The 19658-nt window shown below is 46.2% G+C and overlaps 1 protein-coding gene and 1 long non-coding RNA gene across 2 annotated transcripts; one reads left to right on the plus strand and one right to left on the minus strand.

The window, feature by feature from the left end:
* Window positions 1–227: 227 nt before the first annotated feature.
* LOC141276991 (uncharacterized) lies at window positions 228–7909 on the minus strand. The gene is made up of 3 exons (XR_012327483.1): window positions 7700–7909; window positions 1298–1493; window positions 228–1041 (listed from the first exon to the last, which is right to left on the minus strand). It is a non-coding gene; the product is annotated as an uncharacterized lncRNA (long non-coding RNA).
* Window positions 7910–7923: 14 nt separating this feature from the next.
* On the plus strand, window positions 7924–15170 carry MUL1 (mitochondrial E3 ubiquitin protein ligase 1). Its single transcript, XM_004310742.3, has 4 exons — window positions 7924–8179; window positions 11345–11432; window positions 11853–11973; window positions 13255–15170. Exons 1-4 carry the CDS (start codon window positions 8060–8062, stop codon window positions 13982–13984), a joined length of 1059 nt encoding a protein of 352 aa, XP_004310790.1. The 5' UTR covers window positions 7924–8059; the 3' UTR covers window positions 13985–15170.
* The last annotated feature ends 4488 nt before the right edge of the window (window positions 15171–19658 follow it).

Below are 19658 nucleotides of genomic sequence, written 5' to 3' on the forward strand. Positions count from 1 at the left end.
AAATGTTTAAAATCAAAAGAGTGATTATACCAAATGTTGCTGAGGATGTGAAGGGCTTGGGATTCTCATATACTGGTGGGAACGTAAAACAGTGCAACCATTTGGGGAACTTCTGGGCAGTTTCTTAAGAAGTTACCCATCTGCCATATGGCCCAGCCATTCCTGTCCCAGGAATTTACCCAGGAGAAGTGAAAGCATTTGTCCATACAAAGACTTAAACATGCGTGTCCAAAGCAGCTTTATTTGTAATAGTTAAAACCTGGAAACAACCCAAATGTCCATTAACAGGTCAATGAATAAACAAATTGTGATGGATTCATATAATGGAACATTACTCAGCAATAAAAAAGGAATGAACTATTAGTGATACACACAACTATATGGATAAATGTCAAAATAATTATTCTGAGTGAAAGAAGCCAGAAAAGAGAGAGTACATACCATGTGATTCTATTTATATGAACTTTTAGAAAATGAAAACTAACTTACAGTGATAGAAAGCAGATCTGTGGTCACCTGGGGATGAGGTGGAGTTTAAATCATTATAAAAAGAAAAAGGTCTCCCTGATACCCTGCATGATGTCAGGGGGCATGTCCAGCATAGTATCCCTGGGTCCTACCATATCTGGGAGAGTACATTGGATGGGTTAAATGCTCATTAAAAATATGCTGACATTCGATAATTCCTAATAATTATTATGTTAGGGGCTCTCCCAAGGGAAAGCTCTGTAAGGAAAGTGAGTGATAACCTGATGTGATTGTCAACACTTTTTCTATTTTTTATTTTCTTTGGCACACCTGTGTGGCAACATCAGCGCAGGATGCCTGCTTTCATATTTATTCATTTTATTTATTTATTTTTGGCTGTGTTGAGTCTTAGTTGCGGCAGGCGGGGTCTTCGTTGAGGCATGCGGGATCTTTCATTGCAGCTTGGGGGCTCTCTCATTGAGGCACGCGAGCTCAGTAGTTGCAGTGCACGGGCTTAGTTGCCCCCGGCATGTGGGATCTTAGTTCCGCGACCAGGGGTCGAACCCGCATCCCCTGCATTTGAAGGCGGATTCTTTACCACTGGACCACCAGGGAAGTCCCAGCCTGCTTTCAAATCTATCAGGTGCCTGGACCCTGCCAAGTGTCTCACTGGAATGGACAGCCTATGAGGGCATTTACCCAGTGACTCATAGGGAAACCAACAGCCTAAGTTTGGAACTCAGTGCTTCCAGTGGTGATGTCCTTAGTAACCCCATCTCTCCCAGGATTGCTCCCCCTAGATTCTCTGCCTGGCACCTTAGGAACTTACCTCACTTTCTTTAAGTCAGAGGCTTAACTTGTGATTAAGTGAGGAGAGCCATTCTGAGCTGAGAATGGTTCCATAGGGATATCTGGCTGTGGCCGAAATTGCCCATCTTTCATCACTCCTACCAAGGTCCACACGATGTAAATTTCAAAATATCCCAATAGGATCAAGCTCAGCCTGGCTGATGAAGGATTTCAGCCTTTGGCCAGAAAAAAAAAAAAAAAAAGGCAGGGTTATTTAAAACCAAACTGCTTTAAGAATGACAATCTTTTATGGAAAACAAACTTATGGTTAGCAAAGGGGAAAGGAGGGGGAGGGATAAATTAGGAATTTAGTATTAACAGATACACACTACTATATATAAAATAGATAAACAACGAGGACCTACTGCATAGCCCAGGGAACTACATTCAATATCTTGTAATAACCTATAATGGCAACGAATCTGAAAAAGTATCGATACATATGTAACTGAATAGATATAAGAATAGATATATATGTATAACTGAATCACTTTGCTGTACACCTGAAACATTGTAAACCAACTATAATTCAATTAAAAAAATCTGATGTTGGAAGCCCCTCCCCCCAAAAAGAATGATGGTCTTTTTTTTTTGCGGTACGCGGGCCTCTCACTGCTGTGGCCTCTCCCACTGCGGAGCACAGGCTCCGGACGCGCAGGCTCAGCGGCCATGGCTCACGGGCCCAGCCGCTCTGTGGCATGTGGGATCTTCCCGGACCGGGGCACGAACCCGTGTCCCCTGCATCGGCAGGCGGACTCTCAACCACTGTGCCACCAGGGAAGCCCGGTCTTTTTTTTTTTTAAACATCTTTATTGGGGTGTAATTGCTTTACAATGTTGTGTTAGTTTTTGCTGTATAACAAAGTGAATCAGCTATACATATATATATATCCCCATATCAGAATGATGGTCTTTTAATGAGCTCCCAAGGAACTTGTAAAAGGGTCTGAAGAATAAAACAAGAAATACCACTGATACCACAGATATACAAAAAATCATAAGAGAATACTATGAACAGTTATATACCAACAAATTGGACAACCTAGAAGAAATGGACAAATTTCTAGAAACATACAACCTGCCAAGACTGAGTCAAGAAGAAACAGACAACTGGACAGACTGATCACTAGAAGTGAAATTGAATTTGTAATTTTAATAACTCCCAGCAAACAAAAGTCCAGGACCAGATGGCTTCACAGGGGAATTCTACCAAACATATAAAGAACTAACATCTATCCTTTTTAAACTATTCCAAAAAACTGAAGAGAAGGGAACACTCTCAAATTCATTCTACAAGGCCACAATCACCCTGATACCAAAACCAGACAAAGACACCACCAAAAAAGAAAATTACAGGCCAATAACTTTGATGAATATAGATGCAGAAATCCTCAACAGAATCTTAGCAAAACAAATCCCACAATACTTAAAAAGGGTCATACACCATGATCAAGCTGGATTTATTCTAGGGTCACAAGGATGGTTCAACATTCGCAAATCAATCAATGTGATACACCACATTAACAAAAGGAAGGATAAAAATCACATGATCATCTCAATAGATGCAGAAAAAGCATCTGACAAAATTCAACGTTCATTCATGATAAAAACTCTCATCAAAGTGGGTACAGAGGGAACATATCTCAACATAATAAAAGCCATTTATGACAAATGCACAGCAATGCAATACTCAATGGGGAAAAGCTGAAAGCTTTCCTGCTAAATTCAGGAACAAGACAAGGATGCCTACTCTTGCCACTTCTATTTAACACAGTATTGGAAGTCCTAGCCACAGCAATCAGAGAAGAAAAAGAAATTAAAGGTATCCAAACTGGAGGGGAAGAGGTAAAACTGTCACTATTTGCAGATGACATGATACTTTATATAGATAAGTCTAAAGCCTTCACCCAAAAGCTATTAGAACTAATAAATGAAGCAAGGTTCAGGATACAAGATTAACATACAGAAATATGTTTCATTTCTAAACACTAATAAATAATGAAAATCAGAAGGAGAAAGTAAAAAAAAAATTCTGTTTAAAATCACATGGAAAAGAATAAAATACCTAGGAATAAACTTAACAGAGGAGGTGAAAGACCTACACTCTGGAAACTATGAAACACTGATGAAGGAAATTGAAGATGATACAAAGACATGGAAAGATATTTGTGCTCTTGGATTGAAAGAATTAATATTGTTAAAATGGTCATACTACTCGAAACAATCTATAGATTTAATGCAATCCCTATCAAAATACCCATGACATTTTTCACAGAACACATAATCCTAAAATTCATATAGAACCACAAAAGACCCCAAATGCCAAAGCAATCTTTAGAAAAAAAAAACAAAGTTGGAGTTATAGCCCTTACAGGCTTCAGACTATACTACAAAGCTACAGTAATCAAAACAGTGTGGCACTGGCACAAAAACAGACACATAGACCATTGGAACAGAATACAGAGCCCAGAAATAAACCCATGCACCTATGGTCAATTAATCCACAACAAAGGAGGCAAGAATATACAATGAAGAATAGATGGTCTCTTTAACAAATGGGAAAACTGGACAGCCAAATATAAAACAATTACATTAGAACATTCCCCAATACCATATACAAAAATAAACTCAAAATGGTTTAAAGACCTAAATAAGAACAAGAACCATAAAACCCTTAGAAGAGAACAAAGGCAGAACACTCTATGACATAAATTGTGGCAATATTTTCTTGGATCAGTCTCCTAAGGCAACAGAAATAAAAGCAAAAATTAACAGATGGGACCTAATTAAACTTAAAAGCTTTTGCACAACAAAGAAAATCACTGACAAAACGAAAAGACAAACTATGGAATAGGAAAAAATATTTTCAGATGATGTGACTGACAAGGGGCTAATACCCAAAATATACAAACAGCTCATACAACAATATCAAAAAAACAAATAACCCAATCAAAAAAATGAGTAGAAGACCTGCATAGGCATTTTTCTGAAGAAGACATACAGATGGCTAACAGGCACAGGAAAAGATGCTTAACATCACTAATTATTAGAGAAATGCAACTCAAAACAACAATGAGATATCACCTCACACCTGTCAGAATGACTATCATTAAAAAGTCTACAAATAACAAATGTTGGAGAGGGTATGGAGAAAAGGGAACTCTTGTACACTGTTGGTGGGAATGTAAACTGGTGCAGCCACTGTGGAAAACAATACGGAAATTCTTCAGAAAACTAAAAATAAACCTACCATATGATCCAGCAATTCCACTCCTGGGTATATATCCAGAAAAACAAAAACACTAATTTGAAAAGATACATGCACCTCAGTGTTCATAGCAGCACTATTTACAATGGCCAAGACATGGAAGCAACCCAAGTGCCTATCAACAGACAATTGGATTAAGAAGCTGGGAGATATATATATATGAATATTATGCAGCCATAAAAAAGAATTAATACTGCCATTTGCAGCAAGGTGGATGGACCTAGAGAATATTACTCTTAGTGAAATAAGTCAGAGAAAGAAAAATACTGTATGATATCATTTGTATGTGGAATCTAAAAAATAATACAAATTAATGTACATACAAAACAGAAACAGACTCACAGACGTACAAAATAAACTTGTGGTTACCAAAGGGGAGAGGGAAGTCAGGAGGGACAAAATAGGGGTATGTGATTAACTGATACAAACCACTATGTATGAAATAGAAAAGCAACAAGGATATACTGTAAGCACAGGGAATTATAACCATTATCTTGCAATGGATACACTTAATCCCTAGCAATCCCTTGCAATAACCTATAATGGAGTAAAATCTGCAAAAATACTGAATCACTATACTGTACACCTGAAACTAACATAATATTGTAAATCAACCACACTTCAATTATTAAAAAAAAGAAACAATGTTTCATTTAAGAATGACTTTTTAAAAATGAGCTCCCAAGGAACCCCCTGGAGAATATAACAAAAGTTCCCAAATAGTCAGAAACCTGGAAACAAGGACCCCTAGCAGTGGAGACTCTCCATTGGTTTTCAATTTTACAGTCTTTTTTTGTGTGTGCGCTTTTCTTTGCTGTGACCTAAGAATACAAGAATTTCAAAGATTGGGATTGACATATGTACACTAATATGTATAAAATGGATAACTAATAAGAACCTGCTGTATATAAAAAAAAGAATTTCGATGATTAAAAAACAAACAAACAGGTTAGATCATGCCCTGCGGGTTCTCAAACAGCTTTACTAGATCCTATCCTCAAAATGATGAAGTTAAAATGTTTGGTTTGGCAATTAGCGACCTACAGGATGTGGTCCCAACTTCCTTTTCAATTACTTGCTCCATGCTCTCTGTCATATGCCCTTGGCTCAGACTGTATCAGCCAACTCTTGATAGCTTTGCACTTTGCTCATCTTGTTCCCTCTCCATGAAAAGTCTTTCCCACTCCCATCCTGTCACTCTACCCACCATTCTGTTTACAGAACTCAAATTCCTTCCCTCATGAGGAGAGTAAGCTGCATCCCTCTACCGGAGGCCTTTGTTGCCCTAATTCCATTGGACCTGGGATAATAGATAACTCTGCCTGGGTCTGTTTCTCTACAGACCCTAAACAGCCAAGGGGCAGAGCCTGGCTGTATACGGTTGTGTCTCCTAGTGTCCAGCCCAGAGCCTTGGATGCAGGAGGTCGTTGGTTATGGAGTGACTGGTGTGTTCATCTTCCTCTTTTTAAAATTCAAGTTTTATTAATTTGAAACATGCCATGCATTCACATTAAAAAAGTACAAAAGAGTGAAGAGTCACTCTGTTCTCTAGCCACCTAATTCCTTCTTATGGAAACAACCTATATTCTCCTTCCTTTCTGGAATCAATGAGATCACACTCAAACAGTTTACAGTTTGCTATTTCACTTTTCTATGCTCATATACACATGTATTAAAATTTTGTTTAACCAACTGACTATTGAAAACATTTAGTTTGTTTTCATTCTGTTGTTATTAAAAACAATGCTGCAGGGGCTCCCCTGGTGGCACAGTGGTTGAGAGTCCGCCTGCCGATGCAGGGGACACGGGTTCGTGCCCCGGTCTGGGAATATCCCACATGCAGCGGAGCGGCTAGGCCCCTGAGCCATGGCCGCTGAGCCTGCGCGTCCAGAGCCTGTGCTCCGCAAGGGAGAGGCCACAAGAGTGAGAGGCCCGCGTACCACAAAAAAAACAAAACCAAAAAACCCCACAAAAAACAATGCTGCAATTTATACTGTATATTTGTTATGTTCACATGTGTGAGTATTTACACAGGAAGAATTTCTAGAGTGGAAATGTTCAGTCAGTGGGTGTGGGCACTTTTAATCTTGATCAGCATTGCCTAATGGTTCTCCATAAAGAATAGGAGTCTCTGTCCCCACACCTTTGCCAACACAATGTGTTATCAAACTTTTGACAAATTTTATTAAAAAAAAACAAAGTTAGATCTTATTGTAAGTGTGTGTGTGTGTGTGTGTGTGTGTGTGTGTGTGTGTGTGTGTGTAACAAATTCATGATCATCCCTTGGGTTGAAAATCATCAAAGGCATGTGGCGGTGTTGACAATCTGGAGATTCTAACCCTATGTTCATAGAGTGTAATTCTTATTTGACTCCTAGCATAATTAAGGAATGGGGTAGGAAAACGTCATGGATAGCCAGCTGCTTTAATAAAGAGATTTTACTTTTTTAGAGCAATTTACAGCTTCTAGACGCATTTTACATACATTGATTTTGGCCATTGGGTACATTCCTGTATTTTCAATTTAAAGCAGAACCTGGACACAGCTGAATGAACACATGCTTTGCAGGTTGATGTTTTGGATAAAATTTTGAAGTATCTCTTGATTATTTTATGAAGGAGATCACAAAACAGTTTGAAATCTGCTCTATAGATGTGTTGTGAGGATTAAGTGGTATGATGTTCGTAAAACTTTTTGTCACAGTGCCTGACGCATAATAGGCACTCAAGAGCTGCCTCCCTCCCTCCCTGTTTTTTGGCTGCGCTGCGGCGCGGCATGCGGGACCAGAGATTGAACCCATGCCCCTTGCAATGGAAGCGAGGCGTCTTAACTGGACCGCCAGGGAAGTCCCTGTAGCTGTAATTATTAGTTAATAAAATATGTTGTTATATGTTTTGACGGCAGATTAAGGAGTTGTCAATACCTTGGTGATATAACCTGCCTTCTTGGAGGTAATAAGCTCTGTTGTCTGGTAAATTCCTCTCCAGCACTCATTAGCAGTGTGACTTGGAGCACACCCCCTAACCTCTCTGGCCTCAGTTTTGTCACCTGTAAAAAGGAAGAATAAAAGCCAAGACTCAAGGTTTGCCCTGAAGCTTAAATGTGTAATACTCACAAGTGCTTACTAAACATTAATTCTCTTCTTTCCTCCCAATCCAATGGCGGATCATCAAACGCGATAACCCCAGGAAACCTGAAGGACTGAGACCGTGGCGACGCCGGCGATACAGTTGTAGCCGACGCACCAAGTGTCGAAAGGGTCACGGAGCGCCTTCCGGTCTGCTCTGCCCTGCCCCACTTCCAGTTCCAGGTCTTGCGTCATCGCTGGGCGACTGGTTGCGCGTTTCCGGGAGAGACAGTGCTGGGGGTGCGATTCCGGGTGAAGGGAGGTGGCGCGAGGCGGAGGGCGGGGGTCGCGCGTCGTGGGGCCTGACCTCGGCGGCGTCCCAGTCCGCGCCCAGGGCTCGGCGCAGCCATGGAGAGCGGAGGGCGGCCCTCGCTGGGCCAGTTCATCCTCCTGGGCACCAGCTCTGTCGTCACCGCTGTCCTGTACTCTTTGTACCGGCAGAAGGCCCAGGTCGCCCAAGAGCTCAAGGTCAGTGCTGGCGCCCGTCTGACCTCAGCCGGTCATCCTGCCCGGGGTAATGGTGAGCCCCCGATTCGCCGTGGGCCGTTCCACCCTCGGAAAAGATCCAAGAGAAGGAAACAGGTTCTGAGAGGGTGTCGCCCGGCCGGTAGACGGAGGAACTAGGATCAGAACTCCGGTCTTGTGATAACTGCTTTACCGCCCCCTTTCTCCTAAGTCCCTGTCATTCAGAATGAATCTTGACTTAATTATTTTATTCGACAAATATTTATTGAACACCTGCTATGCGCCAGGCGCTGAGGGTATCGCGTGGGTGGAACAGACAGAAGCCCCTGACCTCATAGAGATTCCATTCTAGTCCAACCAGACAGACAATAAACAAGTCAATCAGATGGCGTGACACATGGGGATAAATACTACAGAGTAATGCAAGGAAGAGAGGAAATGGAGTGCTGGAGAAAGGGTGACATTTAAATAAAGTGACACTTAAATAGGGTGACATTTGAGCAGAGCCCAGGAAGACTTGAGGGGGGCAGTGCAGGTGCCTGGGGAAGAGTAATTCAGACAGAGGGAACTGCAAATACAGAAGCCCTAGATTTACCCACTACATAACCACTCAGCTCCTTGCTTCTAAAAGACTTCCTTTTTATATTAATAGCCCTTTAGAAAATGCCACTCCGTTTCCTGAGCTGCACTTTGCAACTTACACAACACGTTTCCATCTTGGTTTTAGTTTCTCTTCACAGTAATTTCTTGGGGTAGTTAAAATGACCTCCGGATTGCAGATCAAGAAATCGAGACTCCGAGGAAAGGTCTATACAGCTAGTCAGCTTGGAACTTAAACTTAGGTCTTTTGATTCCAAGTATAGGATTTTTTCTTGTTGACCACATTGCTCAGTTGTGAATGTGTGAGCAGCTCATGAGAGATGGACCTCATTAGGTCAGAGACAGGATCTTATTTACTCTTCTTTCCTTCTAGGTTCTAATCCAGTGCTTAACAAAGAGTAGGTGCTCAGTAAATATTTGTGGATTTGTTTGAGCTGCAATTTCGTAATACAACAGTTAGGGCTTAATTTGACATTTATTTGAAAGACGGATTCCTAGACCTAACTTCATTATCATCAGATTGTTTACATTAAGAGCTTAGAAACAAATGTGCGAACTCCCTGCCTTGAAGGGAGTTTTGGAATCTGCCTGGAATGCACCTAGTTACCAAGGAATTGAATTTGTGGTGTGAATGACATCCTGGTGAGATGCCTTCTTGTTTGCTTAATTAAATAAGTCACTCCTGAAGTGATTGGCTGTGATTGTAACTGATACCTTACTTTCTGACTCCGAATCAGAAATCACATTGGTATCAAGTTGGCGGGAGGTGGGATCCTCTGAAGCAGTGACCCACCTTTGGGTGACCTTAAAAGCTTTGCTGATTAGTTCCTAAATGAGGATGAAAGAAATAGCCCCTTCTTGGAAAAACAGTTGGGACTTCTCATATTTTAGGTTCTATTTTCTTGATCAGATTATAAAACTTACAGAGTAGGGCTTCTGTCTTATCCTTTTGCATCTCTCATGGTGATGGGAATGCATATTTATCACATGCCTACTATGTGCCAGCCCCTGGTCTGGATTCTTTCACACTTAAGTTTCATTTAATCCACATGAAAATCCTGTGAGATTGTTTCCCCCACCTCTTACAGATTTTGAAACTGAGACTCAGATAAATTAAGTTGCCCAAAGTCACAGTAGAAGCATTGAAGCTTGATTCAAGCCCAGGTCTTTCTGACTGAATTCCCCCTCCCTTTTTAAAAAAATTTAACCAACTATCCTATGGTGGATACTTTACTAGCTGTGTGACTTTGGGCAAATTACTTCACTTCTCTGAGCCTCAGTTTCCTTATCTGTAATTGGGGATAAAAATGTCTGCCGTATAGGGATGGTATGAGCATTAAATGGGGTTATGCATTTAAAGTGCTTAGAGTGCCTGGAATGTAGTATATCTAAGTGCTTATTTATTTGCTAATTTATTCATCAAATATGTATTTAGTGCCTGCTATGTGTCAGGCACTGTCTCGGCACTAGGGGGACAGCAGTGAACAAGACTAACAAGGTCCTAGCCCTCCTAAGTTCAATAGTCCAGTGGAGGGAGAGACAGATAATAAAGGAGTAAATAAACTGAGGGTTAGTTGTTGTTATTGCCATTGTTTTTGTTATCTTCCCAGTGTACATGGTTAATAAGCTTTTATTGACCTTGCTCCTGTTTTTTACTGCGTAGCAGCAGCTTAAACTTAGAGTGACCTTAGTATGTATCCAGTACCTCCTCACCTCTTTAGAGGTTACTCATCTGGCGTCCGTAAGATTTGTTGATGGAAATACCTGAAAGCAGGAACTGTCCTTCATTCATCCCTGAATCCCTAGCGCCCAGCACAGTGCCTGGCTCAGGAAATGTTCAGTGGTTTTATTAATTTTATCTTACTTTTGACGCAGCAGTAACAGGCTTGGTTGGTTCCCAAGCACGGCAGGTTGGAAACTGAATTGGAAGGGATGGAGAACTGGGGATTGTGAGAGGAGGGTAGCAGCAGAGGTAACTGTGCTTGCCTGATTATGAGGGAAGAGAGGCAAACTGAAAAGTAGAAGCATAGTGTTTGGCACCAGTTCTCGAAGCCTTGCGCTGTAATGCAAAGGCAGCCCTTTATTATAATGTCTCATGCAGAGCATGAACTGACAAGGGCCCGGTGATAATTATACCTACCATGGCCCGAGCCCCGACCATGTACTGGTCACTACTTGAGGTGCTTTTACGCATAAGCCCTTTGGCTGCATGGTTCTGTGTTGTCAGGAAGAGATCAAATTACATTCAGATCTATGGGATGCAAATTGATTAGTATCTTTTATATTTTTGTCTTAAAAAGTTAAAATGAAAAGGAGTGAATGTTTGGTTAACTGGAGGAAGAGTGTAAGTGGCACCCCCATTCTGCAGATGGCAGAGATGAGGCGCTGCCCCAAGCCTGTTTATATGGTTCTGGGACACAGCTTCGGAATCAGATTCTCCGTAGTCTCCTTCCTGCCTGATGTCCTTAGTCTCTCAACGTGAAAAACGTAAATAGTCTTTTTTTCTTTTTTCACTTGTTTGAGCATATCAGTGTTCAGCAGTCAGTTCAATGTGTTGTTTCCATTTAGGGAGCTAAAAGAATCCACTTGGGTGAAGACTTAAAGAGTATTCTTTCAGAAGCTCCAGGAAAATGTGTGCCTTACGCTGTTATTGAAGGTATGTTTATTTATTGGTAAAATGAAGAATAACTCCCTCTTCTGAAAGTTTGGTAAAGATCTTCTTGGCTGACATTGAGGGCCTTTTGTAGCCTTGGGGCAGTGGTTCAGAACTTGGACTTTGGGGTCAGAAAGACCTGTGTTACTGCTGTGTGATCTTGGCGAAATTATGCAACCTTTTCAAACCATCATCGCTCCATCTCTAAAATATACGTTACAGGGTTGCTGTAAAACTGAAATGATGTGATCCGTGTAAGAGATGTGATCTGCTTAGCAGAGTGCCCCAAAGCATAACTTATGGTGATGATGTTTTCATCATGTTGATTAATTAAACTCACTCAAACGAAAGACAAAATTTAAATTACTTTAAAGGAAAGGGCGGAACAGTTCTTCAGAAATAAAATAATTTGTTTCCATTCAGGAGCCGTTCGGTCTGTTAAAGAAACGCTTAACAGCCAGTTTGTAGAAAATTGCAAGGGGGTGATCCAGCGGCTGACGCTTCAGGAGCACAAGATGGTGTGGAACCGGACAACTCGCCTCTGGTGCGTAGCCTTGCTCCATGGGCCCAAACCACACAGCTGGTCGGTTCAGGTGTCGGTGTCCTGGCCCTGTTTCCATGTCTTCAAGCTTCTCCCGAGACAGGGCGGAGACCGGTCTCTCAGTGCTGCTTATATTCTTGTGTGTGGTCTGAGCACCTCTTCCACTGCCGTCACCTAGGTGTCCTGTCCAAATGCATATTCCTGGGCTCCGTTCCAGACCTACTGAGCCAGAATTTCCAGGATAGGGGACCTGGAGTCTGTGGATATGCACACTAAGGTTTGAGAAACACTGATTTATGGCATGGGTTAATGATTTCAGTACCTGTTAAGATAATTTCATGCTATTACATGGAGTTCCATTTTTCCAGCTGATCGTAGGAGGGTTTTGTTTTGGATTTCTATTTTATTTTAATTTTTATTGTGGTAAGAATACTTAACCTGAGATCTTCCCTTTTAACCAAATTTTAAGTACAACAGTACAGTCCTGTTAACTCCAGGCACAAGGTTGTACAGGGAATTTTGAACTTACTCATCTTGTAGAAGTGAAACTTTACACCCGGTGAACAGCAACTCCCCATTTTCTTTTTCCCTTAGCCCCTGGCAACCAGTGTTTTACTGTTTCTATGAGTTTGGCTACTTCAGATACCTCATGTAAATGGAATCGTGCAGTACCTGTCCTTCCTTCCGTCTGCCTCAGTTTGCTTTGCTTGATGTCCTCCAGGTTCATGCATATTGTCACATGGGGCAGGATTTCCTTTTTTTTTTTTAATTTTTATTTTTATAAAGGCTGAATAGTATTCCCTTGTTATGTATATACCACATTTTCTTTATTCATCTGTCGACTGACATTTAGGTTGTTTCCGTTTCTTGGCTGTTGTGAATAACCTTGCAGTGAACATGGGAGCACAGATGCCTCTTCTAGCTCCTGATTTTAGTTCTTTTAGATATGTCCTCTGAAGTGGGATTGCTGGGTTGTATGGTAGTTCTATTTTTAACTTTTTTGAGGCATTTATTTAAGATTAAAAAAAATCAGTCTGTCTTACAGGGGCAAAGGGAAATAAAGATTAGAGGTGATCTGTGACAATATTTGTTGCCCACTGAGATCGCCTGAGAACCTAAAAATCCGAGCTTCCCTCTTCTGAGGCTCTGGACAATTGTGATTTCTGTTGTACTCTTCCACTCGCTTCAGACTTCAAACTGTCCTCCTGGCATCGAGGTGCTCTGCACCCCTGCCCGGGTGCGAGGTATCTGCCATCCTTTGTTTTATCTTGAGTTCTCTTGTAGGAACGACTGTTCCAAGATCATTCACCAGAGGACCAACGTGGTGCCCTTTGACCTGGTGCCCCACGAGGATGGCATGGATGTGGCCGTGCGGGTGCTGAAGCCCCTGGACTCGCTGGATCTGGGCCTGGAGACGGTGTACGAGAAGTTCCACCCCTCTGTCCAGTCCTTCACGGATGTCATCGGCCACTACATCAGTGGGGAGCAGCCCAAGGGCGTCCAGGAGACCGAGGAGATGCTGAAGGTGGGGGCCGCCCTCACGGGGGTGGGCGAGCTGGTCCTGGACAGCAGCTCCATCCGTCTGCAGCCCCCCAAGCAGGGCATGCAGTACTACCTGAGCAGCCAGGACTTCGACAGCCTGCTGCAGAGGCAGGAGTCCAGCGTCAGGCTCTGGAAGGTCCTGACGCTGGTGTTCGGCTTTGCCACGTGCGCTACTCTCTTCTTCATCCTCCGGAAGCAGTATGTGCAGCGTCGAGAGCGACTGCGCCTCCAGCAGATGGAGGAGGCGTTCCGGGAGCACGAGGCCCAGCTGCTGAGCCGAGCCAACCCCGAGGACCGGGAGAGTCTGAAGAACGCCTGCGTCATGTGCCTGAGCAACTTCCGGTCTTGCGTCTTCCTGGAGTGCGGGCACGTGTGTTCCTGTGCCGAGTGCTACCAGGCCTTGCCGGAGCCCAAGAGGTGCCCCATCTGCAGGCAGGCGATCACCCGGGTGATTCCCTTGTACAACAGCTAATGGTCTCGCGGCCCCACAGTGAGACCCCCCGCCCCACTTCAGGGCTGTTTATCTCCAGGCCTTTAGAAGATCAGTGGTGGGCGGCTGTCATCTCACAGCCCCAGCAGCAGAGGGCGGCCTTTCCAACGTGCAGGGGACCTTTTCCGGCACTGAGCACAGAGTCACAGCTGCACCCTGGGGCAGGCGCCGTGGCGCCGCGTCCCTTCCCTGGAGGCCCTGAGTGTGCGTGGCTGAGGACAGCTCACCGCTCAAGTGCCAAAGTCAGTGGCCTCCAGCTTTTCTGTTCTGGTGTCTTCTCGTCCTTTCTGGTGAGGTGTCGGTCCCTGTGGACTTGAGCCTTGAATGACTCGGCCAGAGGGGGGGCAAAGTTGCCTTGCGGAGCCGCTTCTGAAGAGACTGCGCAGTCTCCTTCCCCCTTGCTTACAGCCCGGAAAAAAGTTGTCAGGCTGGACGTGTCACTCGAGATCCTTTCCCTCACGTGCTGGCCTCCTACACGTGCGCACACGTGTGTCAGGACAAAAGGAAGTGAAATCCTGCATCTGCCCCCTGCCTGACAGGGCGGGACTCTGGTCAGAGAATGGAGAGAGGTCATTTGCGGGGGCACTTGGACCGGTGCCCATTCAGTGATCCCTGTGGCAGTGAGGATGGGGCCGCTTAGCTGCAGCCCTGCTGGGGCCACTACGGACCTAACGAGAGGGCCACCGGAGCACGCGTCCGCCCTGGCTTGGAACTCCCGAGGCCTGAGCGGGCTGAGGGCTCTGGTTTTCCCAGAGGAAGCAGTAAGGGCACTGCTGCCCCAGCCTCGGGCTTTCCCAGCTCCTCTCCAAGGCAGCCCCCACGGAAGAGAAGCAGCCGGCATCCTGAGCGCAGAGCCTCTCCCGGCCCCCCGGCCCACCCCTGGAAAGTTCACATCCCGTGGGTGTAATCACACCGTCCTTCTCACAGGCCTGCTCACCCCTCAGCTGTCCCGCTCGAGTTTGTGAGTGTGGAGAAGTGGGGAAGCCTCTCTCACCACCTCTGAGTGTCCAAGGCCACGTGCACGGCGCTTTCCTCTCTCCCTTCCGTGGCTTTGAATATCCATGCCCGATCCTCCGTTGTGCGGGGGAGATGGGGGTGCTCTCAGGGGGCTGACGCCGGTTCTCTGCGCGTCCAGCATGGACGGCACAAATAAAAGACGTTATAGCCACGTGTCAGCCTCTTGCTTGGAACGAGAGTTCAGCGGCTAGGCTGAAGCTGCCCCGGGGTGGCCTTGAATCCTGTTATGGTGGAATGAGCTGGGGACCTGGAGGCCTCTGTGCGTCCTTCCTTGGCTGCAAGGTGGTGCAGCTTGGTGATGCTGAGGCGTGGGGGATGCTGGGGGGTGCTGGGGGGTCTCCGGTCAGCCTGAGAGAGGGCCACCCCGGAGACGTGCCCGCAGGTCACGCCTGGCCTCGCTGAGAGTCGTCTTTGAAGACATCTGTGCTAACGTCCTGAACACAGGCAGTGGGATTTCACCTGCTGGGAGAATGGGACGGGTGTTGGGGACAGCAGGGAGGACACTACCATATGTACCGGATGCTCTTTCAGACTTTAATTTCATTGTAAGTCGATGCTCATAAGACCCTGCAGTCTCTCATGGCATCTCATCCTACAGATGAGGAAGCAAGGTCCGAGGGGGGATGTTCACTGGCTCAAGGACACACAGCAAGTAAGGGTGGGGGTGGGGGTGGGGTCCACATTTAAACTCCCAGCTGCTTCAGACCCCTGACCCTCCTCATGGCGGTGGGGCTAACGGGTCCCTCAGTGCTCACGGGAACGCCCCACAAGGTGCTGGTGCCCCACGTCAGTGGACGAGGCCACACTGGAGGAGGAGGCGGACGTGCGAACCCACTTGCCCATAGTGAGTCCTGTCCAGGGAGGCGGTAAGACCCTGGCTTTACACATAGGTGGCAGGGAGCGGGCAGGGAGAGGGGGGACTGATGGGGCTGACCTCTGAGCATGTCAAAGTGTCTGCCGTTTTCCTGTGTCCTTTCAGCAGACACTTTGAAAAAGGGTCCAGGTTTTAGAGGATGAATGAGCTGCCTGTGTGTGGGGACGTGGCGGGCTTGTGTGCTAATCTGTCAGAGTTCAGCCCTTGGCATTAGATTCCATGAGTAGATCTGATCATGTGATGGAAAAGCAGCAAAGGCAGCCTGCCCTTACCCCGGTGTGACTCAAATCCTGGGCAGACCAATTCTGTGTGGAGTGTTCCTCCAAGTGGAGTTGAGTTACCCATCGTGGGAGACAGGAGCAGCACACTGTCTCTGCCTCAGGAAGTGGCAGCTGGTTGGGAACACGAACACACACGTACCCGGATTCCGGATCTGAGGTCCACACTCGGTCCTAGCCTGGCTGGACTGAGACTGCCCCATGCTCTCCATCACCCGTGCCAGTTCCCACCTTGCATTTAAGGAACCTCATCACCAGCAGGGTTGAAGCGGCTTAAACCGATCCGTGGGACTGAGGCTGGGGGTGGGAGGTGACTTGGAGACAAGGAACTGACCGTGGGGTTGTTGTGAATTTTGACTCAACCCTTATGCTCAGCCTCTAATCGTAGGCAGACAGCATTAGGCAGGGATCTCTTGAGTAATTGCTCCTGGTGTTTTGAAATTCTGTGTGAGGCACTTGATAAGCATGAATGCTTGCAGTCCTGCAAAGTGGGTATTGTTCCCCCTGTTTTACAAGTGAGAACGGCGAGGTCCAGCAGGGTTACGTTTTGCCTACAGCCATGCATAGTCATGAGCCTGGCAATGTTAGACTCTCCAGGTATCAAGTATGTTTCTAAGATTTAGGGCGAACCAGCAGGGGAGGCTATATCACCCCTTTTTACAGCTTATGTGATTTGCTCAAGGCTATCAAGGTCTGACTATAAAGCCCTTTGCCTTTAGTCACATTGAAGCTGAGAGGCTAAGAGGGGAAATTGTTCAAGCAACAACTGAAGCCAGTCAGCACCTTGACAGTCACGAGTCACATCCCCTGGTTCTGTAGACCGCAGGCTGAGGCTTATCCTGGTGGAGCAGAAGCCAGGAGGCAGCTCTCTGGAATCCTAAGTCATTCAGAACGGTGATGGGAAATTCAAACAGCAAACAACGTGACAAACCAGGCCAATCTCTGACACCCTTTGCAGCCCTGGTCCTAGGCTGGGTGTGGACAGATCTGCTGGGGATGGTCCCGCAGGGCCTCGCGAACGCTCAGAGGCAGCGGCTGTCAGGTTGGTACCCTTGCCGGGCATTTGTTCACCTCAGAGCCATTGGCTAACTGTGTGCTCTGTGCCTGGGGTGCAGAAACAAATGATGCAGTCCCTGCCCTCGCTCAGAATTTTTTTTTTTTTTTTCGCGGTATGTGGGCCTCTCACTGTTGTGGCCTCTCCCGTTGCGGAGCACAGGCTCCGGAAGCGCAGGCTTAGCGGCCATGGCTCAGGGGCCCAGCCGCTCCGCGGCACGTGGGATCTTCCCGGACCGGGGCACGAACCCGTGTCCCCTGCATCGGCAGGTGGACTCTCAACCACTGGGCCACCAGGGAAGCCCTGAGAATTGTCTTTTACTGTGTCCTTATTGTTTGAAAACGACTAAGCCCCACGGGTCGGATGGGTGCCTCTCAGCTGTTGGAGTGTTTGTGGTTCACAGAATGTCGCAGCTGGGATGGCCTTTGAGATTAGCCTGGTTAGAGCAGATTCCCTGACCATTCAAAATAAAGCAACCAAGGGCAGGATATCCTTGCCGAAGGGGAGCCAAACAGAGAACACCTACCCCACAGAGCCTAGAATGATCTATTTAAAACACCAATGTGACCACGTCCCTCTTCTGCTTGAAGTCCTTCCCCTGGCTCCCTGTCACCTCCAGGGTCCAGCCCTGGTTCCTGCAAGGCGTATGAAGGCATGTGACCCAGCCCTTGGCCACCTCTCCAAGCCTCTCCACATCTGTCTCTCTCACACTTGTGGCTCCAGCCACACCGAGCCGATGAGCTTCCTTAAACACGTTGCTGTTCCTGCCTCCTAGCCTTTGCTATTGCCGAGTCCTGCCCCTGGCATTCTGGTCCTTTCTTGACCTTGCTAACATCTCCTCACCCTTCAAAACTCAGCTTTAGGTGTCCTCTTCAGAAAACCCTTCCCTGACTTTCCCCACGCAGGCGGGGTTAGGTGCCCCTTCCCTGAGATTCCATAATTCAGTCCTGTTCCTGCTCTGAACCCATGTCTTGGGCAGGAACTGTATCTTATTTCTGCTCCAGCACAATTTTTTTAGGTCATCACTCTATACTCGTTAGAGCTAACATTAGGGCTTGCTCTTTGCTAGGTACCGGCGAAAGACTGGACGCGATCAATGTCATTTAATCCTCACTGTGAGCTATGTGTTTGTATTATTCTTACTTTAAGGAAAAAGAAGTCAAGGCCCAGAGAGGTCAAGTTGCTCGAGCACCCAAGAAAGACAGGATTTAAGTCCAGGCAGTCTGACTCCGGAGCCCGAGCCCTTAACCACTGAAAGTACATGGAATGAATGAGAAAACCAACGAATGAGATAGTGGATGTGGGGCCAGCAATCCTGGGAGGCTGCCTGTGGGAATTGGTTTTTGGACCGGAGATGAGGGCCATGGCTTGGTTGTAAGGAACAAGGGAAGGGCCTCTCTGAGGGCCCAGATCCAAGATGGATTGTGTAAGAGAAACATCACGTCCAATGACCTGCCCAGAGCTTTGAGGGCTCTACACAGGAAAGTCAGGACAACATCATTGCGTGGTGGTAAATGGTCCGGACTGGGAGCCCAGAGGCTGCCTTTCTCTCGGGTCCTGGCTCTGTTGCTGTGTGATCTTAATGGAGTGATGTAACCACTCTAGGCTTCACTTCTGTTTGTGAAAGGAGCAGATTGGATTAGACGCTCCCCAAGGCTCCACTCAGCTCTGCCATTTTGCATGTCTGTGACACAGCGAGTGGATGAGGAAGGAGGGAGAGCAGTTTCGAAGCCCTGAGATGAAGACCCTCTTCAGGCGAACTGCCTGCCGCAGACTCAGAGCCACGTTCCCGGAAAGCCCGGGAGATCAGCACATTTTCTCTCTAATTAGATAGTGTTAACTTATCAATTTTGAATGAGCTAAGTTTCCATGTACGATGTCCTGAATCGCTCCCCGGGGTGCTCATTAGTCATTTCTCTTGCAGCTGCTGCCTTATTGTTCTTCAGATGCTAGCCGAGGGACCTGGCATTTCCCTTCCCCGAGAATGGGGCACGTGAGGCCAAGCCAGGGACACTGGCACTGGTCAGAGGGGCTGCCCAGGCCTGGGGGAGGGCCCTCAGCTCTCGACCTTTACCCTGTGTCCCTGCCAGAGCCACTGCCTCTCATTAGGTGCCTCAAATCCAGACTCCTCTAGGATTGGGCTGTGACCCTGGAGGGCCACAGCTGAACTCAACAAGCACTTATTAAGCACCTAGTGCACCAGGCACCTTGGGTCTTGAACCTGAATGGTCTCTAGGCTGGGGAGAGCGGGGTACGTATGAAGTCATACTAATATTAACGTCCAAATTGCCATAACTTCAGCCTCCCCCTTCCATGGTCTTCCCTGGTGTTTAAGGTGCTTCACAGGATGGGGCTTCATTCATGCTTGCAGTAAGTTGGCTCACAGTCTGCATTTCTTCCTGCCCTTCCCCGCCCCAGGGCTTGTGATGGGAG

The sequence above is a fragment of the Tursiops truncatus genome, chromosome 1, assembly GCF_011762595.2.
Source record: "Tursiops truncatus isolate mTurTru1 chromosome 1, mTurTru1.mat.Y, whole genome shotgun sequence".
Taxonomy (NCBI): domain Eukaryota; kingdom Metazoa; phylum Chordata; class Mammalia; order Artiodactyla; family Delphinidae; genus Tursiops; species Tursiops truncatus.

Bases quoted from the DNA above. Each gene is read 5' to 3' on its own strand.
- MUL1 (XM_004310742.3), top strand. From the start codon at position 8,060: ATGGAGAGCGGAGGGCGGCCCTCGCTGGGCCAGTTCATCCTCCTGGGC. The intron at 8,180-11,344 runs GTCAGTGCTGGC...GTTTCCATTTAG, and splicing joins AGGTCGCCCAAGAGCTCAAG to GGAGCTAAAAGAATCCACTT. The intron at 11,974-13,254 runs GTGCGTAGCCTT...GTTCTCTTGTAG, and splicing joins AACCGGACAACTCGCCTCTG to GAACGACTGTTCCAAGATCA.